A 20,068-nucleotide genomic window follows, 5' to 3' on the forward strand; every position below is an offset into this window, starting at 1 on the left:
GGCAGGGCGGGAGCGCGGTGCGGGCGGGCTCCGCTGGGCGCCTCCTGCCTCACGGCGCGGCCGCTCCCGTCCCTGCGCACAGCGCGGGCCGCGCCGAGCGGGACATTTAAACGCGCGGCGCGGGGCCGCCTCCCGCCCGCCCGCCCGCACACGTGGCCCCGCGCGCAGCGCCGGGGGCCGGCGCCCGGCCGGGGCGGGGTCTGCGGGGGGCGCGGCGGGGCGCTGCGGGCGGGCCGCGGGGCGGCGGGGCAGGGCGCGGCGGGGCGCGGGACCCCGCGCCGGGGCCGGCGGGGCGGGGCCGGGGGCGGGGACGCGGAAGCGGCGGCACCGGCAGGTGGACGCCGCCGGGGTGAGCTGAGGTGAGGGGGCGGAGAGCAGGGGAGGGGGCGGGGAGCAGGGGAGGGGCCGCCACGCCCGCTAGCGGGAACTGGCCCGGCCCGGCCTGTCCGCGGCGGGAGGGTGGGCCGCCGCCATGGCCGGCCGGGGCCCGCTCCCCGCCCGCGGTGCCATGCGGCCGCCCGGGCTGCTCGGGCGGCTGAGGGCGGCGGTCATCGGGGTGGTGCACGTGGCAGCGCTGCCAGGTAAGCGGCGGCGGGGGCCGGGCTCTGCCGCCCGCGCCCTCAGCCCGGCTGCGGTCCCCGGGAGCCCGTCCCTTCGGCCGCCGCCGCGGGCCCCTCGAGGCCGGGCCTCTGCCCTTCCCGGAGGCGAAGGGGGCAGGAGACGCTGGGAGGCGGGGGCCGCGCCGTGTTTGCGGGGCAGCGGCCCGGCAGGTGCGCCAGCGGGCACCGGGGCACGGCGGGTGTCGGGCAGGGATCCGGCGGGTCCCGAAGCGACTGGTGGGGACGCTCCTGCCCGGCCGCCGCAGCCGCCTCCCCCGCGGCACGGCTGCGGCTGCGCCTCCCCGTGCCGTGCCGCTGGCGCCCGGCCAGGCCGCGTTCCCAGGCGCGGCGGCGGCCCCCGCGGGCAGGCGGCCCCGCACCCCGCCGGGCCCTGTGCCGCCCCTCGGCGGGACACCTGGGAGTTGATCTTAAGGGAAACTCCCGGAACTCCAGCAAAACCCACGTGTGTTCGCGCCTCCGCGCGGCACTTACACCGAAGACCAGGCACAGTCAGCCTCGCACATAAGAGTTTAACACGGCTTTAACTAATTTCAAATTGGCTGGTGTTTACCATAGTTATTCTGCAGCTATAGAGGTCGGCCTTGCTATAGGTTGTATCGCACAGAGTGTTGCTAATGCAGGATAAACCATAACAAGTACAGGAATAACAAGCCAAGAGCAGACCCAGTGCAATAAGAGATTAGCAAATATTCTTCAGGTTTATGCATTACTTAGGAGCTGAGTGGTTATAGCAGATCTCTCAACTTCAGCTACGGAAAGCGGTCCCACTAAGGCATGGCACAAGGAAGTGCAGCAGCCTTTTCGCAAGTGTACCCTGTCTCTCCCTATTTCAGTATGCCAGCCCCCATCATTATCCTACCTGAAGGCTATTCCCGTATGTCGTTTTGGTTTGTGCATGCCCTGGGGTAAGCAGCATTATTCTTGCAGGGACACCGAGAAGTTCTCTTCCATTGACCCAGATCATTGATCAAGCTTGTCAAGAGGCAGAAGCTTACAAGGATGCTGGAGTTGTAAGTTTTTTTTTTTTGTTTCCTTCTTCCTATGGCAGCATTTACACAAAGCTGCTTCTGCATAGCCAATAGTTTAAACTGAGCCTATAGCTCAGCAAAAGCATCTTAAACCACACAGTTTAGGAAGGAGTTTAACTCCACATCTTTTATTTCAACATAGGAAGTAGGCCTTCTAGATTACAAGACCCAAAATAGGTATCATATGCACCTATAAACAATCGACAAAGCTTAAGATACAAACCATCCTATTCAAGTTGCTCAAGTTGGATTACCAACAGTTTCTAAAGCATCAAGTCAGTTTAAGGGCAGGGGGGGTTGGAGGAGGAAAGTTGACTGCAACACGAATGTTTGCTGTCATCTTAGGTATCTGGCTGTAGAATTCTTCATCATCCAGTCTGACAAGCCAGTGTATTTTTAGCTCTGTAGAACACTCTGGTTTCATGAAGTTGTAGAGGAATGCCATGTGCACAGCTGAGGCACTGCATATATACCTGTCACAACCACAGGGTGCAGGATTACCCCACATTTGTGTTTGTACCAAAACAGCACAGATTATTCAGGGACTAAAAAAAATAAAAGCTTAGGCCCTTTCTTTTCTGTCCTTTTTAGCCCCTCTATCCAAGCCCCCCCGGCAGCAGGCATGCCTGCTTTGCCCATCCAGGGAAGGCCCAAAAGGCCAGTCTCAGCCAGAGGCAAGAAGAGGCAGCACTACTGACCCAATTGCCGTTGGACCTAGTGTGGTAATCTTCATAGCTCAGTAGATTTTAACAGCGTTTATGTCCTTTTGAAAGGTCAGATATGTTTTAAACATTTCATTGGACCTTGTCTTTAGGTGTTGATGTGCTTTTTCTTTGCCCTACCTACAGCATTATGTACATTTTCTGGCATGGTAAGGTGGCATCCTAATGTTCAAGGTTTGACAATGTCCTAAGAACAAGTAGTCATTGCTTTGAGCTGCTCTTTGCTGCAAAACTTTAACAGCAAGCCAGCTGAAACCTTTTTAATGGTATAAATTGGGATGATACTTTACGGATGAATATAAGAGCTTAGTCTTAAGTTGTAGAAGGCCAGGGTCAAAATGCAAGGCGAGTCATGCCAAGTAGGTTATGGGCAGAGCACTAGTAAGGCTAAATTAGGAAAAAATCCTGAGAACAGAACTGTTGAAAGGCTAAACAGCAGTGTGGAAGAATGATGTTTACAGAGGCAGGCTTCAGTGCCTATGAACCAGATGAGCATGTGCAAGATGTCCACCCAGTTAGAATAATCTAACTGCAAATTGTACAGAATAAGTAACTTTTATTCCTTTTCATCCCCATTGAAAGAAGGGGCACACAATAGCTCTGTGTTCTGTACTGTGACTTTGTCTTTTGCCTTTACAGTTACAGTACCAACATGAGGTATAACATAATTTGATCTGCATCAGGAGAGTGACAAGTACTAGTCTTTTGTCTTCCTGTGTTAGCAGAAGTGGTTACACAAGTGGTCTGTAAAACCATTGCCCCACATTCCAGTGCTTGTTTATACATTTCCCTTACAGACTAATTATACATTGAAATCTTCAGCAGCAGGGAGAAAACTCCAAATATGCCTAAAGGTGAGGGGGGATATAGAAGCAGTTACATTCACTGCTGACATGCACAAAGCTAGAACAGTTTTAAGACAAGCTTTAAAAATCAGTACTAGCACAAAAATTTTTGATTTAGGGTTTATACTTTGTCTTTTCAACAGTTGTTAAATTCTGCTATTCCAGTTTGACTGGTTTACCTTCTCTCCTACTGCATTGCAGTCTCTGAACTGAAATACATGTTTAAACCTACCTCCCAGATACTGCATTCACATAATCTGTGTCATTTCTCTATAGATTTGGACAAATTCAGGGTGTAAAGTTATGCTTAGTCTAATTCCTGTAGAAGTCACAAGAACATCAGTATACATTTCACACCCATATTCATTCTGAATATCTGTACACAATAGTGTTAATAGCAATATAACAAATCCTTTATTAATGCCATAAAGGTCAGAGATAATCAGGAGAGCTTCCCTAAGTATTGATATGGTTGGCTAACACTTTCTGCAGTTCACTTGTTTAGGTTTTTTCCTGGTACTTTGAGAGAAATGCAAGTTCACATGAGAGATACTTCAGGAGTTTCCTGGCTTTTGCACAGAGATATCTAATCTACCAAAGTAACTATCCTGCTTCTATAATGGGAATATATTTGGGTTTCCTCCTCAGTACCCCAAACAAACTCTGAATCTGTCTGTTTTTCTTGTGAAAGAGAACCAGAAACATAAAGGTTTTTTCCACAGATGTTTCTACTAACAGAATTTCCAAATGCTGCCTACAAGTAGCCCTTAAGATGATACGTAACCATCTTGCTGCTACTAGATGTTTACATATTGTCTCGTTACTTTAATTGGTGTTAACATTTAAAAATGAAGTATATGGTCTCACTCATTCAATATGCATTGCACTTGGAAGTAAACCCCAGCATATTCCAAAAAAGGTGACTTGTCTGGCACATTAGCAGCCTAACATAATATGAAAGATTTGTTATATTAGAGCACTGTAATGAAAACAAGTGAGTGCTCAGTTAGGAAGCCATCTGTGCTCAAAATGTATATGCTTTGTACTTGTATATTGCTAAACAATGAAATTCCCTAGACAAGATTTTGTAAGCAGCAAGCTATGAGGCATTATGATCCCTCTAATCTGTATCTGCTTTTGTTTAAGAAGAGTGAAACATATATATTCAAGTTAACTTTTATTCATTGCATTCAGCCTGAGTGATGCTTACTTTGTAGCCAGAAAATAAAGCACAAGCTCCCTTTAATTTCTGTGATATAGGTCACTTTAATACCAATTGCCATTACCTCACATTAGAGACAGTTAGAGATACAGATACTTTTTAAAAAAGACCACCCAAAATTACAACACTACATTAAGTTGCAAATATTATGGTGCTCCTTATAAAAAAAGCAAACCTAAAGTTTTGCATTGTTAACAGTGTCTCTGGAGATACATTTATTGCTATTCTCATTCTCCTAGCCCTTCTTTTGTCTCTGTACTTGGAAAAGGAGTTACTAGTATGTGGTTTATATTGTTGGTTTTTTTTAATGAAAAGTTTCAAGCTCATAACTCTTATAACAACAATGACAATTTGAATTCAGAGTACTTAAAGAGTTTCATAACAGTTGAGACAGAACAAACCAGTATTTCTGTATAGAAACACATAGGCAGTTATCACTTGGACTACAGAGGTTAATATTTAAAATCTTAACTATATCACAGTAGAATAAAATAGCAGATCTCCCCACAACTGCCTCCTATGGTATACACAGGAAAACACAAGAGATCTACTTACCTCTATTAAGGCAGTAGCCTCTTGTGCTGGAGGTGGGGTTTTTGAAGGAATTGCTAGGAAGCTGTCTCCAGATGCAGCAAATAAATGCTCTACAAAAGCACCTGATTTCCTTTATATGGAACACATGATTGCAGTGGTGGGAAAGACTGCAACTGTCTTAGTGTATACCTGAGCCTATATAATAATGGGGGTGGTACAAACTCCTCTTTCCTTCTTGTAGGAAGGAATAGTTGTTTAGACTTGCAAATGTTTGTATTAGTACGTATGTGCTTGTAGGTAAAGCTTTTCTGTTAGGAGGAATATTGGAGTTAAAATGCCCTAGGTAAAACTTATGTTAGGTAGGTAAGGAGTTAAAGCTTGTATGATTGCTATACCTGTTGTGTGTATGGCTTTGTGACTAGTTTGAAGGCTTTTCTGCTGTGATGTGTGTGTCGGTGCAGCTGAAGTGTTTTAAGAGATCATTTCTGTAAGTGGAATAAAGCTAAGGAAATTATTTTTCTATATAATAAGGGAGCTATTTAAGTGACCTATTTTCTAGTAGCTAATTGTGATACAAGAGGCACTTCGCACATATGCAGCACTTCAGAAGTCATTCAAAGCAACGAGGAAATATATTGTTTGAGAATTACTTATAATAAGGCTATTATATGTAAGCAACACTTAAATCATCTTAATTTTCAATGGAAAAGGAACACAGAAGGTATTTGCTATAGTTTTTATCTCATGCCATCCAAATAAATTCTGCTTTGGATGATGTAATACAGTAGCTGTTCCCATAGACTTCTAAATTATAAGCTTAAGTTCTAAGAACTTTAATTTACCATAACTGTTTTCTTTCCACCATTTTAATTAGCTGTCTGATAGCACTGAAGTCTGTTTTATATACATATCAATTCAGTAAGCCCAGAAATCTGTGGTGTTATATTTTTATATAAAATATGAAAGAAAGCTTTGAATTAATGCATCTGTAGTTCAGCTCTCTGTATCATAGAACATATGTTGTTCTTTTTTAATTAAACAAAACATAATACGCAAAAGAACCTAATCTATCAGATGGTACCAAAAGAATAAAACATTATTAAAGTACCACCAAAAATACTCACTGTAACTGTGGACCTTGAGGCCGTTGGAAGAGACAACTGCTGAGAAGTGAATATGGTAAGTTTAAGGCAGAAGAGAAATGTTGGAATCCTCCCACATACCTGCATTTTATACTAGAATTCTGATACTTTTTATGCACAGTAATATGGCTAGGGTTTAAGTGAATTTCAAAATTAATTCATTGATATATCTCATGGAATAATTTGCTTTATGCAAATCCTGAGCCGTCAAAGTAGTAGCAACTCACGGAAAGCCCAGTTTCACTGTGGAATTCTGTCAGCCTATTCTGTGTTTTTTCAGCTGCTAGCACGGCTCTTCAGGAGCTGAGCATCTCAAGTCCCATTCCCAGATGCATTTCTTTGTGCGTGTCCAATTGAAGTTGATTCTTGACTCCCTGAAGGCCTGGAGCTTCTGGTTTGTGGATCCTAATTCCTTGCCCTTATGATAAGCTTGGAGCTTCCCAGATACCCCGTTTTTGGTGAAGTCTGCTAAGTAGAGCATTCTTGAGCCAAGGACCAAGGGCTTCCAGGTTTTGTGGCCTCAAGGAATTACCTGGTTTTGAAGGTTCGTTGCATTTTTTGAGTTTCTGTTAAAATATTACAGTTCTATATCAATCTTTTTGCCACATGCTACTACTGACCAACCCTATATTTTTGCTTGGACTGACCTAATATAAGGCAAAAGGATTTCTTTTTCTGTTGGTACCATAAAAGATGCGGTAGTTGTGCCTCCTGAGGTACAAGACCGTTTGGTCAGTTCACATTTGTTGGGACAGCTCTGACCTCATTCCAGAGTAACCGACTGAAATTTTGTGATTTTTTTAGTTTCTGAAAATGCTGTGGGTTTTCTGAGGACTGACTGTCGTTTTTGTCATATGCCTACCTCCGTGTGGATGTTAAATTATATGTTGAATTTAAATTACATGTTGAGTTGGATGTAGAAACAAAATCAAGGACAGATGTTTTGGTTAGTTTCATGTCTGGTTTTCCTTTGCCTAGCTGAGTTTTTCTTGGACTGGAATTCTGTAATTAAATAAGCTGATGAATGGCACCAAATAGTTTGTAGGTCTAATGTTGGGTGCTCGTAATATTAGATCGCTTTTTCCATGAATAGGTTGTGTCCTTTTGTTTTTAAGGTATTATGTGTTTTGTGTATTTAAGTACTCCGCTGTAAGTGATTTAGTGAGGGCAGCTGTACCTGGGTGCACTGAACCTGTGTGGGTTGTGTGCTTGGACTGACCATATTGTTCCACTGGATTATTCCCATTCTCAGTTTTCCCCATCCTCCGTGTTAGGTGTGCCGTTATGATGTCTGTGCCTTAGCCTGTAATTCAGCCATTAAATGCTGACTGCATTTTATATACTGTCTTATCTTTTACTGCCGAAAGGGCTTCTACACTACAACAAAGATTAAAGAAGCATTACATATGAAAATTTTTTTAAAAGGAAACCTTTTCTTTTTTAACCCTCTTCCTGATTCTCTATGTTATTATTAACCAAACTTCTTTGTTTAATCTCTAGTTGTATTTTTTTTCCCTAAAAAAATGTTCTTTCTATTCTGGTTCAGTTACAGTATCTTTCAATTGTCAAGTTCTCATTTTAAAGGATTAAGATGTGTGATAAAACTCCAGAGAGAGCAGAATTTATTTTCTATACATACAATTAATTTGTCTGTTAAACTTTTTGTATTTTTAGATTGAAGCCAGTGAGAAATTTCTAGCTTCTTTTAACATTCTCACTGCAAATGCAAAACATCAGGCTTGAAAATGTGTTTCAAGGCTATACTTTTACTCGTTATTAGTCCTTGATAAAATTACACGATTTGCAGGTGCTGAAAACTTCCTGCTATATACTATACAACAATCGGAAAAGTACAAGGTACCAGATAATGTACAAAGATTTTCAATACAGCGCGTAAATTATATCAGCAGAGTATTTTATCACCACTCCATTGTTTGCTAAGAGTATGTCCATGAGGAGTGAGATGTATAGTAGATAATAAATAGTAATATCTTTCTTCAAGTAATTCTGGAATTTCTTCAAGTAATCTCCGGAATGGGAGAAATATCAATAGTTAATACTGTGGTATTAGGCACACTGCAAATAGGCACAATAATAGTCAAACAAAAAATTCCTTTTTTTATCCAAAATAACACATTTTCTGACATTAATTGAATTGAAAATTGCCATGATTATCTCTAGATCCTCTGTTATCCAAACATACTCAATATCCTATATTCCACTTGGATAATTGAAGTTTGACTTTACACTGTTTTTAATGAGGTATAAGATTTAACTCATTCGCCTATAGTTCACATTTTAGGATGGATCAAAGGAAAGCAAATTGATGAATGTATAATTAAAATCACATTTATTTCTCTTTATGATTTCCCTGCAAATACCATGCTGTTGATGAAAGCACTTTTATAAGTGGCTGGATGCATCAACACAATTTACTGTAGATAATCCTTCCTTTGAAGGAAAACCTTTAAACTCTTGTGTCTTTCAACACAAACAAGCGTGATGGTAAACTCGCCATATTTTTTAAGTCCCTTTTTTCCCGGTTTAATCATATTTCTTTATAATAATCTCTGCAGGATGGCTTAATAGTAGAAAACATGCATGATCTTCCTTACACGGTGTGTCCTGGGCCTGAAGTAACAGCAGCAATGACAGTCATCAGTGCTGCGGTGAGACAGACCTGCCCGCACCTCGCGCTGGGCGTCCAGATCCTGTGCGCCGCAAATCAACAGGCGATAGCAGTTGCTCTTGCTGCAGGTAATAGAAATGACTCATCAGTTATTACTGTTGTTTGCTATGGCATTTACTCCCTGCAAATTGTGCATTGTACTAACATAGATACCATGAAAAATGAGACATGAAAAGCTCACTGTACCCTGAAAAAGCAGAAATTAGATTTTGAGAAAGATGCCTGCTTGATTATAATAGATGATACTTGTGCGCTGCTTCAGTTGGAGGCAGCTAAAAATCCCAAGGCCGCTGCCACAGCTTTCTAGGTGAAACCTGTCTAAATATAATGATTAGTTTAAACCTACTCATGTCGAAAAGCCACCTTTGGTGTAACTCTATTTACTTCAGTTAAATTATATTTGAGGATCAATTTAACCCACTGTGGTTAAGCATCCTGTTTTAGCATCTAATTATATGTTGTTGCTACTACTATTATCCATTAAAACTAAGTTTTCATTGCCTTTTTTAATGATGGATGGAATGAAGCATTTTATATAATAACAAAAAATTGAGTGTACAGCTAGCCAAACTACTTAAAATTAAATTGCATTTGGGGGAATTAAATATAAATTAATCTATCATTATTGCATGAATCCTAGACTAACTAACCTTTCTGCTTCTACTGCTCGCTGAAGCAATTTTAGTTTTACATATGTAACATTCCATGATTTAAAGATGGAGGCTGGTTTAATATGGAAGGCCTGTACTTCCTAAATACTTTATAGGTTGAGGGTTAATGTCTGGTTTTGCCAAAATTGTACACGTGATTACAGTAAGGTTGCACGTTTTTAAATGTACAGATTTTATAAATAAGCAGAATTCTGTCAGAATGTAAAACTAAAAGATGCTGGTGTTAATTGAAAAACACACTTCAGGTAAAGTAATGTAGGCTAACTTATCTGCAGTGGCAGTTTTAAGTATGTTGAGTATGTTCTAAGAGTCTTCAAATTCCTTTTTCCTGAGGGAAATTCTTGTTAGTAGGTATGTTTTGAACTCAGATTCGAGTGCTTTAAAAATCAGAACTTGCCATTTTCAGGGTACGTAGCTATTTGACATAACCTAATTTTTATTGCTACAGTAGAACCTATATAAAAACCTAAAAAAAAAAAAAAAAAAGCTAACAGAATCCAGTTTTAGTTTTTAAGGATTCTGTGTATGTGGGATACTTGAGGTACACAAACATTTGCAAAAATATTTACACATCTTAATTGTATAAGCAATAGTCACACTTTTAGTGAGTTACGAATCCTTGTAGGCACAAAATTTATCACTAAATAAGGGATATAGTGTGGGACCGATGCATTTCTCTTACCTCTTTGCAGTTATTAATGAGGAAGAGAATTCCTGGAGGGCTTAGTTTTTGCGCAGCTCTGCTAGTGTTCTGCACTATTTGCTCTGTAACTGGAGAACACCAGCTAGGAAGGGCCTGTGTTTAATGCATTTCGTTGCACTTCTTTAAAAATTACTGTCTCAAGTTCACTGAACAGGAAAGCAAAAAGAAAAAAAATAAAAATCACTTCAAGCAAAATCATAGTGAAGTGAGTGCTACTTTGTAGGTAGCAGATCTTTGAGTAATTTTTTCTGTAGCAGCTTAGTAGGGATTTTACTGTCAATACAGTTTTAATAGGTGGCCATTAATAAAGCAAGCCCTGTATGCTTTTACTACAAAAAATACTAGATGAAGGTGTTTTAGCTAAAAAGCATATGTAGCATCTCCTGCTACTATGCAGTAGTTTCCTTTTCCCTGTGGAAACTCCTATCTTTGGTAGACATAACCGTTCTGAAGAGAACTGCACAGGGAAATTGTGAGTTGGTCTCTAGGCGAAGATAATGTTTCTGTTTTGTAGAGGGGGAAGAAGTCAGCAGGTTTACAGAGTGAGTAGGAGCTCAACATCAGCAACGTATGGTTGTGTGAGGAAACATGTTGTGGGTAGCCAGATAGTAACAGATGAAATCACTGAATTTTCCTAGCATATTGACAAGGTATTGGATAAGTCTGAAAATAACAGTAATAAATCAGGGGATGAGGCATCAGAGAAGGTGGAAAATGTTTTTAAAAATTATTTTGGTTCTTTAGGAAACCTGTATTTATTTAATTAGGCACCTAAAGGAAGGAATGCCAGCAAAAACATGTTTGTCCTGGGTGCTGCAGCAAAGATGTGGGGTAGGGGCAGGAAAATATTGGGGTATCTTGAGGAAGAAGGGAACTCCATGCTTCTGGCAGAAACAAGCAGTTCCTCATGCTATCAAAAAACAGTTATTGAACCAAAACAGCGGCTGCCAACTTCTTCCCAGCTCCAAAAGGTTACTGACAGACTGTTACACCAGTGCTGGATGTTCTTGGTTCAGCGCCACAGGTCCACCACAGGGGACTGAAGGAGGTGGTTGCCCAAGGACATGGCATCTTCCTGCGGTGGACTTTGCTGCGGGGCCCATGTTCCCCCGCCGTCTGCCCCACACAGCAGAGTCACTGTGTCTGATCTTTTGCTTTTGACTTTGAGATGATGTTGAAAGCTGCTGAATTTCCCTCTGTTCCTCAGGGCAGATACGGCAATGTTAGCCCACTCAAAAAATAGTGCCATTATGTAAACAAATAGTGTGGGAGATTCATGTCACACCTTTCCTTTAAAATTAAAGTCCTCTGCTGCTCAATTTTTACACTCTTTTAATGAAGCACTTTTCATTTAAAATATAGTCGTGTCCCTAAGGAACCATAGACTTCAAAACACAGAGACAATACAGAATAGTACAGTTTTGTATTTCTGTTTTTTACTGGAAGCCATCTTAATCTCAAATACTTACTCTCAGAAAAACAACCTTAATAGTTCAATGACATCCTCCAAAAACTGTATTATCCTAAACTGCTCTTTGTGGAGAAGCAAGTCAGACATTTCTTTGCTAGGGTTACTTTTCAATTGGTTCATTATTAACAGGTGTACCATGTGGTTTTTAGAGGTGTATAATTTCCTGTTTGTAGTTTCTGATTTAATTAACTACATCTGCTTGAGGTTGAAACAGAATGATGTATATAAGCAGGTTCTATGAACATTTCTAGAGGAGATAAAAATGCATGTGCTCCCTTATTTATTTTTGTTTAGCACGTATTACTGGTTATCATTTCCCAGTGCTCAGGAATGTCCACAATATGTTCACTAAGTCTGGGTCAGATTTAGGCATAGTGTTTGGGTTTTGTTGCTTATCAGTGTGTCTTGTTTCCTGAAGTTAACCACTGTGTTGATTTCATGTTACTCATCTTGTTTGTTGTTGATGTACTTTTGAGTTACATGGCTTTTATTGAAAGTTTGCTAATTATGAAGCATCATTCATATTAGAGGGGAATGTTGTGTGTAAAAGAATTGCCCAAAATCCCTCAGCTGCTGGTTGTTTTTTCTTTCCCCTTGCGTTAGTGAGATATTTTGCTTGGCTCTAATTTATCAGTGTAGGCCTTTGCAGAGGACACGCAGAGCCTTTATAATACCGGGAGTACATGCAGGTGATACAGCCTTTATTGCTTTGCACGCTCTGCATGCTCTGCGTTACCAACATGTAGCAGTGATTGAGAAGAAATAAGTAACCGGCCCACCCTTAGCCTAATGGAGACAAAGTTAATGGTGAGAAGAAGGGCTTCAAGAATTGCCACTGTGGAATATTGACCTGGCCATCTGCTGATCTTTGGCATGAAACAGTCCATGTAGCTGGATCTCTGTAGTGATGCACAGGAATACTACTTCTGATTTTCCAGGTATCCCTCCTTGCCGTATCTTGACTCCAAGGGGTGGAAAACCCAAGCCTCTGGGCCAGAGGCAAGCTATGCTTTTGTGTTCTGGCTGGAGCTTTGGTCTGGGTCCCTGGGAGCAAGGACTGTAGTAGGGTCAACAGTAGAGTGCAGCTTCACTACACCTGGGTGAGCCTGTATTACACTTGCCAGGAATCAGGGCTCAATTTTTAAGTTTACCTTCTCTTATCTTATAAATTTAGATTATAAATGTAGAATAGAATAGTTCCGTTGCAGGGAACTTAAAATGCTATCAGTTAGTCCAACTGCGTCTCCACCTGACTGTGAAACTGCCTTTTTTTCCTTTAAGAATCATGTTACTGAAATCCCATTTCTGAATTAGTCTTCATCAATGATAATGACACAGTTGGTAGCTGATTAAGTGAGGCTTCATATCAGAAGATATCCCAGGTACACAGATATCTTGATGTCTTTTATAAATCATAGAGTCATTTAGGTTGGAAAAGATCATCAACTCCAACTGTTAACCCAGGATTGCTAAACCCACCATGTCCCCAAGCACTGCATCTACATATCTTTTAAAGACCTTCAGGGATGGTGATTCCACCACCTCCCTGGGCAGCCTGTTCCAATGCTTCACCACCTCTTCAGTGAAGAAATTCTTCCTGATAGCTGATCTAAACCTCCCCTGGTGCAACTTCAGGCTGTTTCAAATTGTCCAATTGCTTGTTAAATATAGCTTTGCTGTCTGAGACTGTTCCTTTGCCTCACCCACCAGCAGAGATACCTTCCATGGAAATGCACTTGCTACAGCCCATGATTCTGTTTAAGGTGAGATAGAATTGGGCAGAATTGTATACTGCTTTTCTGTTCTTTTTAACTGCCACCGAAACTGTATTAATGCTGGGGTGGGAGGAAGCAGCTAGGCTGGGAACTGCAGCAGGGGGGTGGTGTGTGCCTTGGGGGTGTTCGCAGGTGCTTCGGAGCGAGGCAGTGAGCCTTGCAGGCTGCTGTGAGCTCTGCTGGAGACACTTCTCCCAGGCCTGCAGGTCATGCTCAGTGTGGAAGGAGCTGCTGCAAGACCTTGTCCTGAGTAGTAAAGGGTCTTTGCAGCATGAAGACTGTATGCCTCTAGCGTTATTAGCATGTAAAGTTGATAGTCCTCTTGAGTTTTCATTTTCAGGACAAAAATTAGTCTTTCAGATTCTTTCTGAATAAGGAAGGCAAGAAGGCCTGGGAGCCAGGATTTACTGTGCCTAAAAGATACCACCAGTAGTTACCTGCAGTATCTTGCGTTTGTGTAAAGGCAGAGGTGTTTGCCTGAAGTCCAAAACTCAGCAGCAGCCAGACTCCAGTTCTGTGAAAGCAGTAAAACCTAGCTCCCAGCTCCTTTTGACTTTATAACTGAAGGAAGGGACATAACTGAGAAAGGGCTTCTCATCAGTTGCATCCAGTTCACTATTTTGGGCTGTTAAAATGCAGATATGCGTATATGTGGCATTTAAATGGATAAAGTAAAAGTACCGTTTCCTCCATCAACTCAGTCATGCAATATTTGCTCACCCAGCAGAAATGTTTGTCTGACATCTTTTTTCCTTTAATCATAAATTATCATGTGTAGGAAAGAAAATAAAGCTTTTTCTCTACCATTGATAGACCTTCACAGCTGTTTAGGTAAAGCTGTTTAAGTAGGGTTAAAATAAGTGGAGTAACACTAACTTTTGAAAAAGAGACAAACTCTAGTTCCTTGAGCAGGCCCTGACGTGGCTGGTTACTGCATGCCATGTTCTTAATGTAGTCTTGAAGTTCTATTTATTAGGTTTTTGTTGGAAATTTCCTGTCCTTGTTTTCCAGTGAGATTACAAAATTATTTTGTTCCCATATAAGTCAGAAATGGGACTGCCTATTAGCTAGTCAATGGCTATAACTTTTCAACTGACCAAATGTGAAAGTAAGCAGTAGTATCATTCTCCCAATTTTATGAGCGTAAAAAATGAATTCATTAGTGGAATCTGATTATGGCTTCATAAAACAGAAGGGTAATGATTTGGTGCCTGCACCTATTACACTTGGTTAAAATTTGTATTTTCATAGCCCCCCAAAACCCAGATAGAGTGCAGCCTTGTTAAGCTAAGTACAATCCTATATGTTTAGCAGGAAGTCTTAAATTACAATGTTAAGGAAACACAAACTAAGCATCAATAACCAACATGTAAGCAGTGACTTCAAGAAATGAAATTACTTGGTGACTAGCCCCTGTCCGGAGTTAGACATTATGATTGCTATGAAAATGTAACATATCTCTAGACTCATCAAGTCTTATTATTAGAGAAGTATTTTTTCTTGTTTAATTCTGAATTGTACTGCAAACTTGGGTGATTTAAATAGAACCTGTAGCTTTTGTTCCTAGATGCAGAAATCTCACTCTAGCTATTTGTACTGTGTTTATTACCCCATGTCTACAAGCACCTGTAACTATACTTGTGGCACATTCTTGTCTTTGGATCCTGAGAATACTCCATGCTTTTCACCTGCTAATCTCCAGGCACAGGACAACAGCTTGCATTTGATTTGGCATCCATCTGTGATGTTTCTTGTTAGCTGGAGTCTGTGTTGCTAAGCAATACAGGCTCTTCTGTATTGGGCATAAGCTTCTATTCTTGCAACTTCAGGGCTTTTGGCATGAAACTGAAATTTTGAAATAAACAGGCACCTTCTTATTTGGTAAATACATTTGAAAGACCATTTATGTTTGTATTTTAAATGTGCTAAGGTGAGGCCTGTGTCGCCTAAGCAGTTCTTGGGTGGGTGAGATTGCATTCTTGATGGCTGCTTTCAAATGCATTGGTTTCCTTGTTATGATGTCAGCTCTAATTAAATGTGCGGCTGACTCCAAAGCTGGAGCAGCCGCAGAGCTTCAGAAGGGCTTGGAAGAGACCTCTAAAGTAAGTGAAGAACAGAGAAGGCTGCACGAGATGAGTGCAGAGCTTTTACGTGCCCACGGAGTGACAGGTGAAATAAACTTCAAGGCTATGAAAGACTGGAGAGAAGAGAATACAATAAGGGGGTCAGAATTCAATCTTGAGCCTCACAGCTGTGGGCTTGTGACGCTATGGCCCAAGGCTTCAGTATTTCTACACAGAGATATTTCAAGGCTGTGTAGGGGGTCCCTGAGAGTAGATGAATGGCCTGCGTGAAGTCAGTGCTGTTCGTAACCTTCCTCTTAAGTATCCACCCCAAAAAACCTTTATAGTGCAGAAAATGAATGAATATAGTGGAAACCATGTTGCTAAGACATGGTAGGGTTGACAGTCAGAGTAAGTTCAGAGTAGAGTGGAAAACGTTTCATTAGTCCCAGACCTTACCTTTTTGTACCTTTGGCACAGCACTAGAAGTAATTTGTTGATGTCTTGCTGTGTAGAAAACGCAAGGTACGTTCAGATGGAAAGTCAAACAGGCTGTATATAATGTCAGGCTGTGTTTTCTTGCCTGATTTCCTAAAGAAAAAAAGACTTAATGCTGCTCCTCTGCCGCTGTGTCCTTGACGCTTTTTGGCCTGATGGCCAACTTCAGGCATATGAACAGGGGAACAGATGTTGGGAAAGAAGCAATACAATGAAAAAGTATCTGGAAAGAGGGGAGACACCCAAGTTAATGACGCTTTTTGGAGGTAAGACATATCTCTAGGACAAAGGAGCTGTGTTTTGACCTACCTGCTCCTCTGTCAGCATGTGCCCGCTGACACGTCATGGCAAGAGGTGGAGCAGGGTGTGCAGCCGCCTGCCCTGAACCACACCGGAGCAAACGGGTAGGGGCTGAGAAAATACAGATTTCTGGGTTTTGGTCTCCACTTTTAGCTAAGATACTGCTAATTTTTTATTTTTTTTTCTTCCAGGTCTTGATTTTATACGAGCCGAAGGGTTTGTGTTTTCTCATGTTGCTGATGAAGGGATTATAAATGCCTGTGCAGGTAACCTGCTACGGTACAGGAAACAAGTTGGAGCAGAGAACATTCAGATTTTTGCTGATATTAAAAAGAAACATAGGTAAATAGAAGCAATATTTTATGTAAATATTCATGTAATAATAATCTTACATTTTCCTCCATTTTCTGATATTTGTTGTTAATGCCTATTTTGTGTCAGGAAAGTTAATGATATAGGGGGTACTTTATTGTTCAAGCAAGGTGTTGCAGTGCTATTAGGGGCTATGTTTAAAAATAAATTTGCACCTGTAAGCCGCAGGTTGCTGCATCTGTGAAGTCTGCCGTTGTTTAACCTTCAGGATTTATAAGTGCAGACTGTAAAAGTTTTGCATCTGTTATTAGGTGAGATTTTGTAAACTTGTGTCTATGGCTGTCACATTTAAAGAAATTTTGTTTCTGGAGGCTAGGCATCCAAGGTTATTTGTAGTTATACAAGCAGTTGCCTTATAAAAGCATCCAAATTAATATTTTGGCATTTAAAAAAATCTATTCTCTTTTTTCCTTTCCTTCCTGCCAATAATACTGGTTTCTTCTACTTAAATCAGTGCTGTCTGTGTATAGATTATGTTCTGTGATTATCAAACAGAAGGAATTTATGACAGATTAATCCAGTTTCTTTTCTGCTGATACTCTATTATAACTGTCATATGGTACTTTCAGCTATATAGATGTCACTCTTTGGGTTTTCTTCCCCCAGAAAACCTGCTTAAGTCTTATGTATTATACATGCTAAATTACCCACATACTACACACGTACATTTTAATTAGGTTATCATGAGAATAACCAAGTCTGGAAGATCTTAAATACCTAATAAACAGGTAATAAATTTCAAAATTGAAAGGAAACAATGCAATGTGGTCAAATTAAACTTTTAAGGTCCTTTCAGAGTGGTTTATTTCTAATGATTTCTTAATATATATGTGTGTACATATATAAAAATAAAAAATAAAAATAGGTTGCATTAGACTTTTTGTAAAAAAATTGATTGAATCATGTGATTATTTTTTTTTTCCCCTTTGGCTTGACAGTTGATGAATTGATATTTGGATTATACTTCCTGTTGTTCAAAGGGTTTGCATTTTAAGAAAGGAAAACTTTTCTTTCAGGCAGACTCATAAGCTAAGAAGGAAATGTTAAAAGACTTGTTGGTTGAGGTTTTTATTGTAGAAAAATATGCCTGCCACTGAGAGCTGCCAGCTTCCTGCTCTTTATATGGGGAGAAACTATTTTTGTAGTCTGCTTGCTGTGTTATGGTTACTGTCCATGTGCTAGTTTTAGGGTGCCTACTACTCTTAAGCCCCATTTCAACCTCCTTGTATGTATTAGTTACTTCGGCCTGCCTTTCTCCAGCTGCAGAAAGGGAGTTAGTGTACTTTTTCCATCCATCGTTGTGAGTGGAACACACTGTACATGTGCTGCCTCTGAACGTGGCCAGTGTGCCCCCCCTAAGAGCATTGTCCGTCCAGGAAAGAAGCTGGCTCCATTGTGTCCATGTGTCCAATGTGTTGGCCATAGCCATTGATTTCTTCTTGAATGGAAGTACAGAAACGGCAAAGTCAGGTGCTGAACCAGCAATGACTGGAATTCTTTCAATGTTCAGAACTGTTTAAATTAAAAGATGCTATTGCTACAGTTTTCAGACGAAGTGCATCACCCGTATATCAAAGACTGCTGTTGTAAAGCTAGGTTGCAGGTAATTGATGTTTGTAACTGCTGTGTAAGATGATTCCTGTGATTATATCATAGGTAATAACTATACTTTCTGTGAGTTGGACTTCGTGAAATGGAGGGTGTTAATTCTGTTCTAGGCAACAGAATCTGATTTATGAATGACTGCACATCCACAACTCCCACTTGAAGTCAGAGCGCTGCGTGTGCTCAACATTTCTGAAATACAGGTGCTCCAGATGTAAGCAGCTGTCTCAATTGACATTTGGTAGTTCAGACTTAGTAATCACTCCTTAGAGACAGGGGACCCAAAGCAACAGACTGATCAATTACGGTTCCCTGATGGAACAAGTTGGGATTTTTCCTTTTGTTCATGTCACAATGTTACTGCCCGGTTTAAAACAGGACGCTTACCCTCTGTCACAAAGGCTGCCTTTTCGTTGTTCTGACAGCGGGGAAGATGAAGAAATGCAGTCTAAACATTCAGCAAGATGGATAACAAATGTGTGTGCCGACAGTAACCGCAGGGTACGCTCCTGCTGTTTACAGTGCTCACGCTCTGACTGCAGATGTCAGCGTGTCCGAGACCGCTGCGGCTGCTGAGCTCTTCCTGGCTGATGGGGTTGTACTGACTGGCACCGCTACCGGATTGCCCGCACATCCTCAGGAGCTGAAAGGTGAGAGCTGTCATACGAAGGGCGGGCAACAGGCACGGAATCCGCTTCTGGATTAACGTAGAAAAAAATCCATATATCTGCTGTTCCTTAACGAAAAAAAAAAAAGGGGGGGGGGGGGAAAGAAACTCTCACCATAGGGTTTGATTTGATACTGCAGAATGAATGTGATGGAGGTGCTATTCAGATTGGCTGTCTTGTGTTTCTAAACAACAATGTGATGGGACAAAAATGACAACTAGTTTCAAACTTTTGTAATAATGATACTGAGGCTTACATGAAAAAAAGTAAAAAAATAAGTAAAATTGTTTTAAATAAAAGACTGTTTCATTTCTACAAAGTCTTAATATAAGTAAAAGCTACTTTATAGTATCATTATAAAACTAACTATAAATCTTTCCACTGAAGAGTTAAGAATTTTTATCTTTCACAATGAAAATGGGAATCCTGTAAGAAAAGGGGCATTTTGGAAAGGCAACTTTCCAAACAGTAATATCAGGGAAAGTTCTGCGTGGAAGATTTTCAGAAAGAATACAAGTTCGTTGGTAGATAAAAAGATACTAGATCAAAATGATTTTTAAATGGTGTAGACTTTTTTATCAAGTGAGAGTCATGTGAGCTATGAGTTCTGACCTTTGCAAGTGTTATATGATTCTTCATAGTTTTATGTTGGCGTAAGTTTGGTCTGTCTTCATGAAACTGGATTGCTTCCATGCTAGAGTTCTGTCATGGGGGCATTTAATTTTCATCAGTAATTTGAATTTAGATGACTGGCTTGAATTTGAGGGTCTCACTACATAAAATAAAATATGTATTTTTTAGCTTTTACTTTTGCTAACGTGCTTTAACTTAACATGTTTTGAAGTTCCAGTGCAGAGTGTATTCTATTCAACTTACATTAGCTCATGAGAGTGAAAAACATGCTTTACTTGGCGTAGATACCTGGACCTCAAACATCTTTTGAAATAACATGAAATCATTCAGTATTTTTACAGTTCTAGCAATATCATATGTGCTTAACAGCATTTAAAATGAATGTTGAACTTGTCAAGATGGGATCTTATTTCATACGTATTAAACTTTTTGCCAAATAAGAGATTATAAAATGGCTATGCTTCAATCACCAGTGTTAAAAAGAAAATGATGGCTTGCTGTGAACAC

The 20,068-nt window shown here is 40.8% G+C and overlaps 1 protein-coding gene across 3 annotated transcripts in view; it reads left to right on the forward strand.

Annotated features, from left to right (window-relative positions):
• The first annotated feature begins 463 nt into the window (after window positions 1-463).
• C15H19orf12 (chromosome 15 C19orf12 homolog) overlaps window positions 464-20,068 on the forward strand; it is a 57,997-nt gene continuing 38,392 nt past the window's right edge. Inside the window, exons 1-5 of one of the 3 annotated variants that reach the window (XM_040615001.1) lie at window positions 464-581; window positions 1,548-1,630; window positions 8,690-8,870; window positions 16,475-16,625; window positions 18,783-18,910. In XM_040615001.1, coding sequence (XP_040470935.1) covers window positions 473-581; window positions 1,548-1,630; window positions 8,690-8,870; window positions 16,475-16,625; window positions 18,783-18,910 — 652 coding nt within the window. In that variant the 5' untranslated portion in view covers window positions 464-472. Of the gene's footprint in view, window positions 582-1,547; window positions 1,631-8,689; window positions 8,871-16,474; window positions 16,626-18,782; window positions 18,911-20,068 lie in introns of those variants that run through there. The other 2 variants (XM_040615002.1, XM_040615004.1) reach the window with 2 other exon arrangements.

This window comes from Falco naumanni, chromosome 15 (assembly GCF_017639655.2).
Source record: "Falco naumanni isolate bFalNau1 chromosome 15, bFalNau1.pat, whole genome shotgun sequence".
Lineage (NCBI taxonomy): Eukaryota > Metazoa > Chordata > Aves > Falconiformes > Falconidae > Falco > Falco naumanni.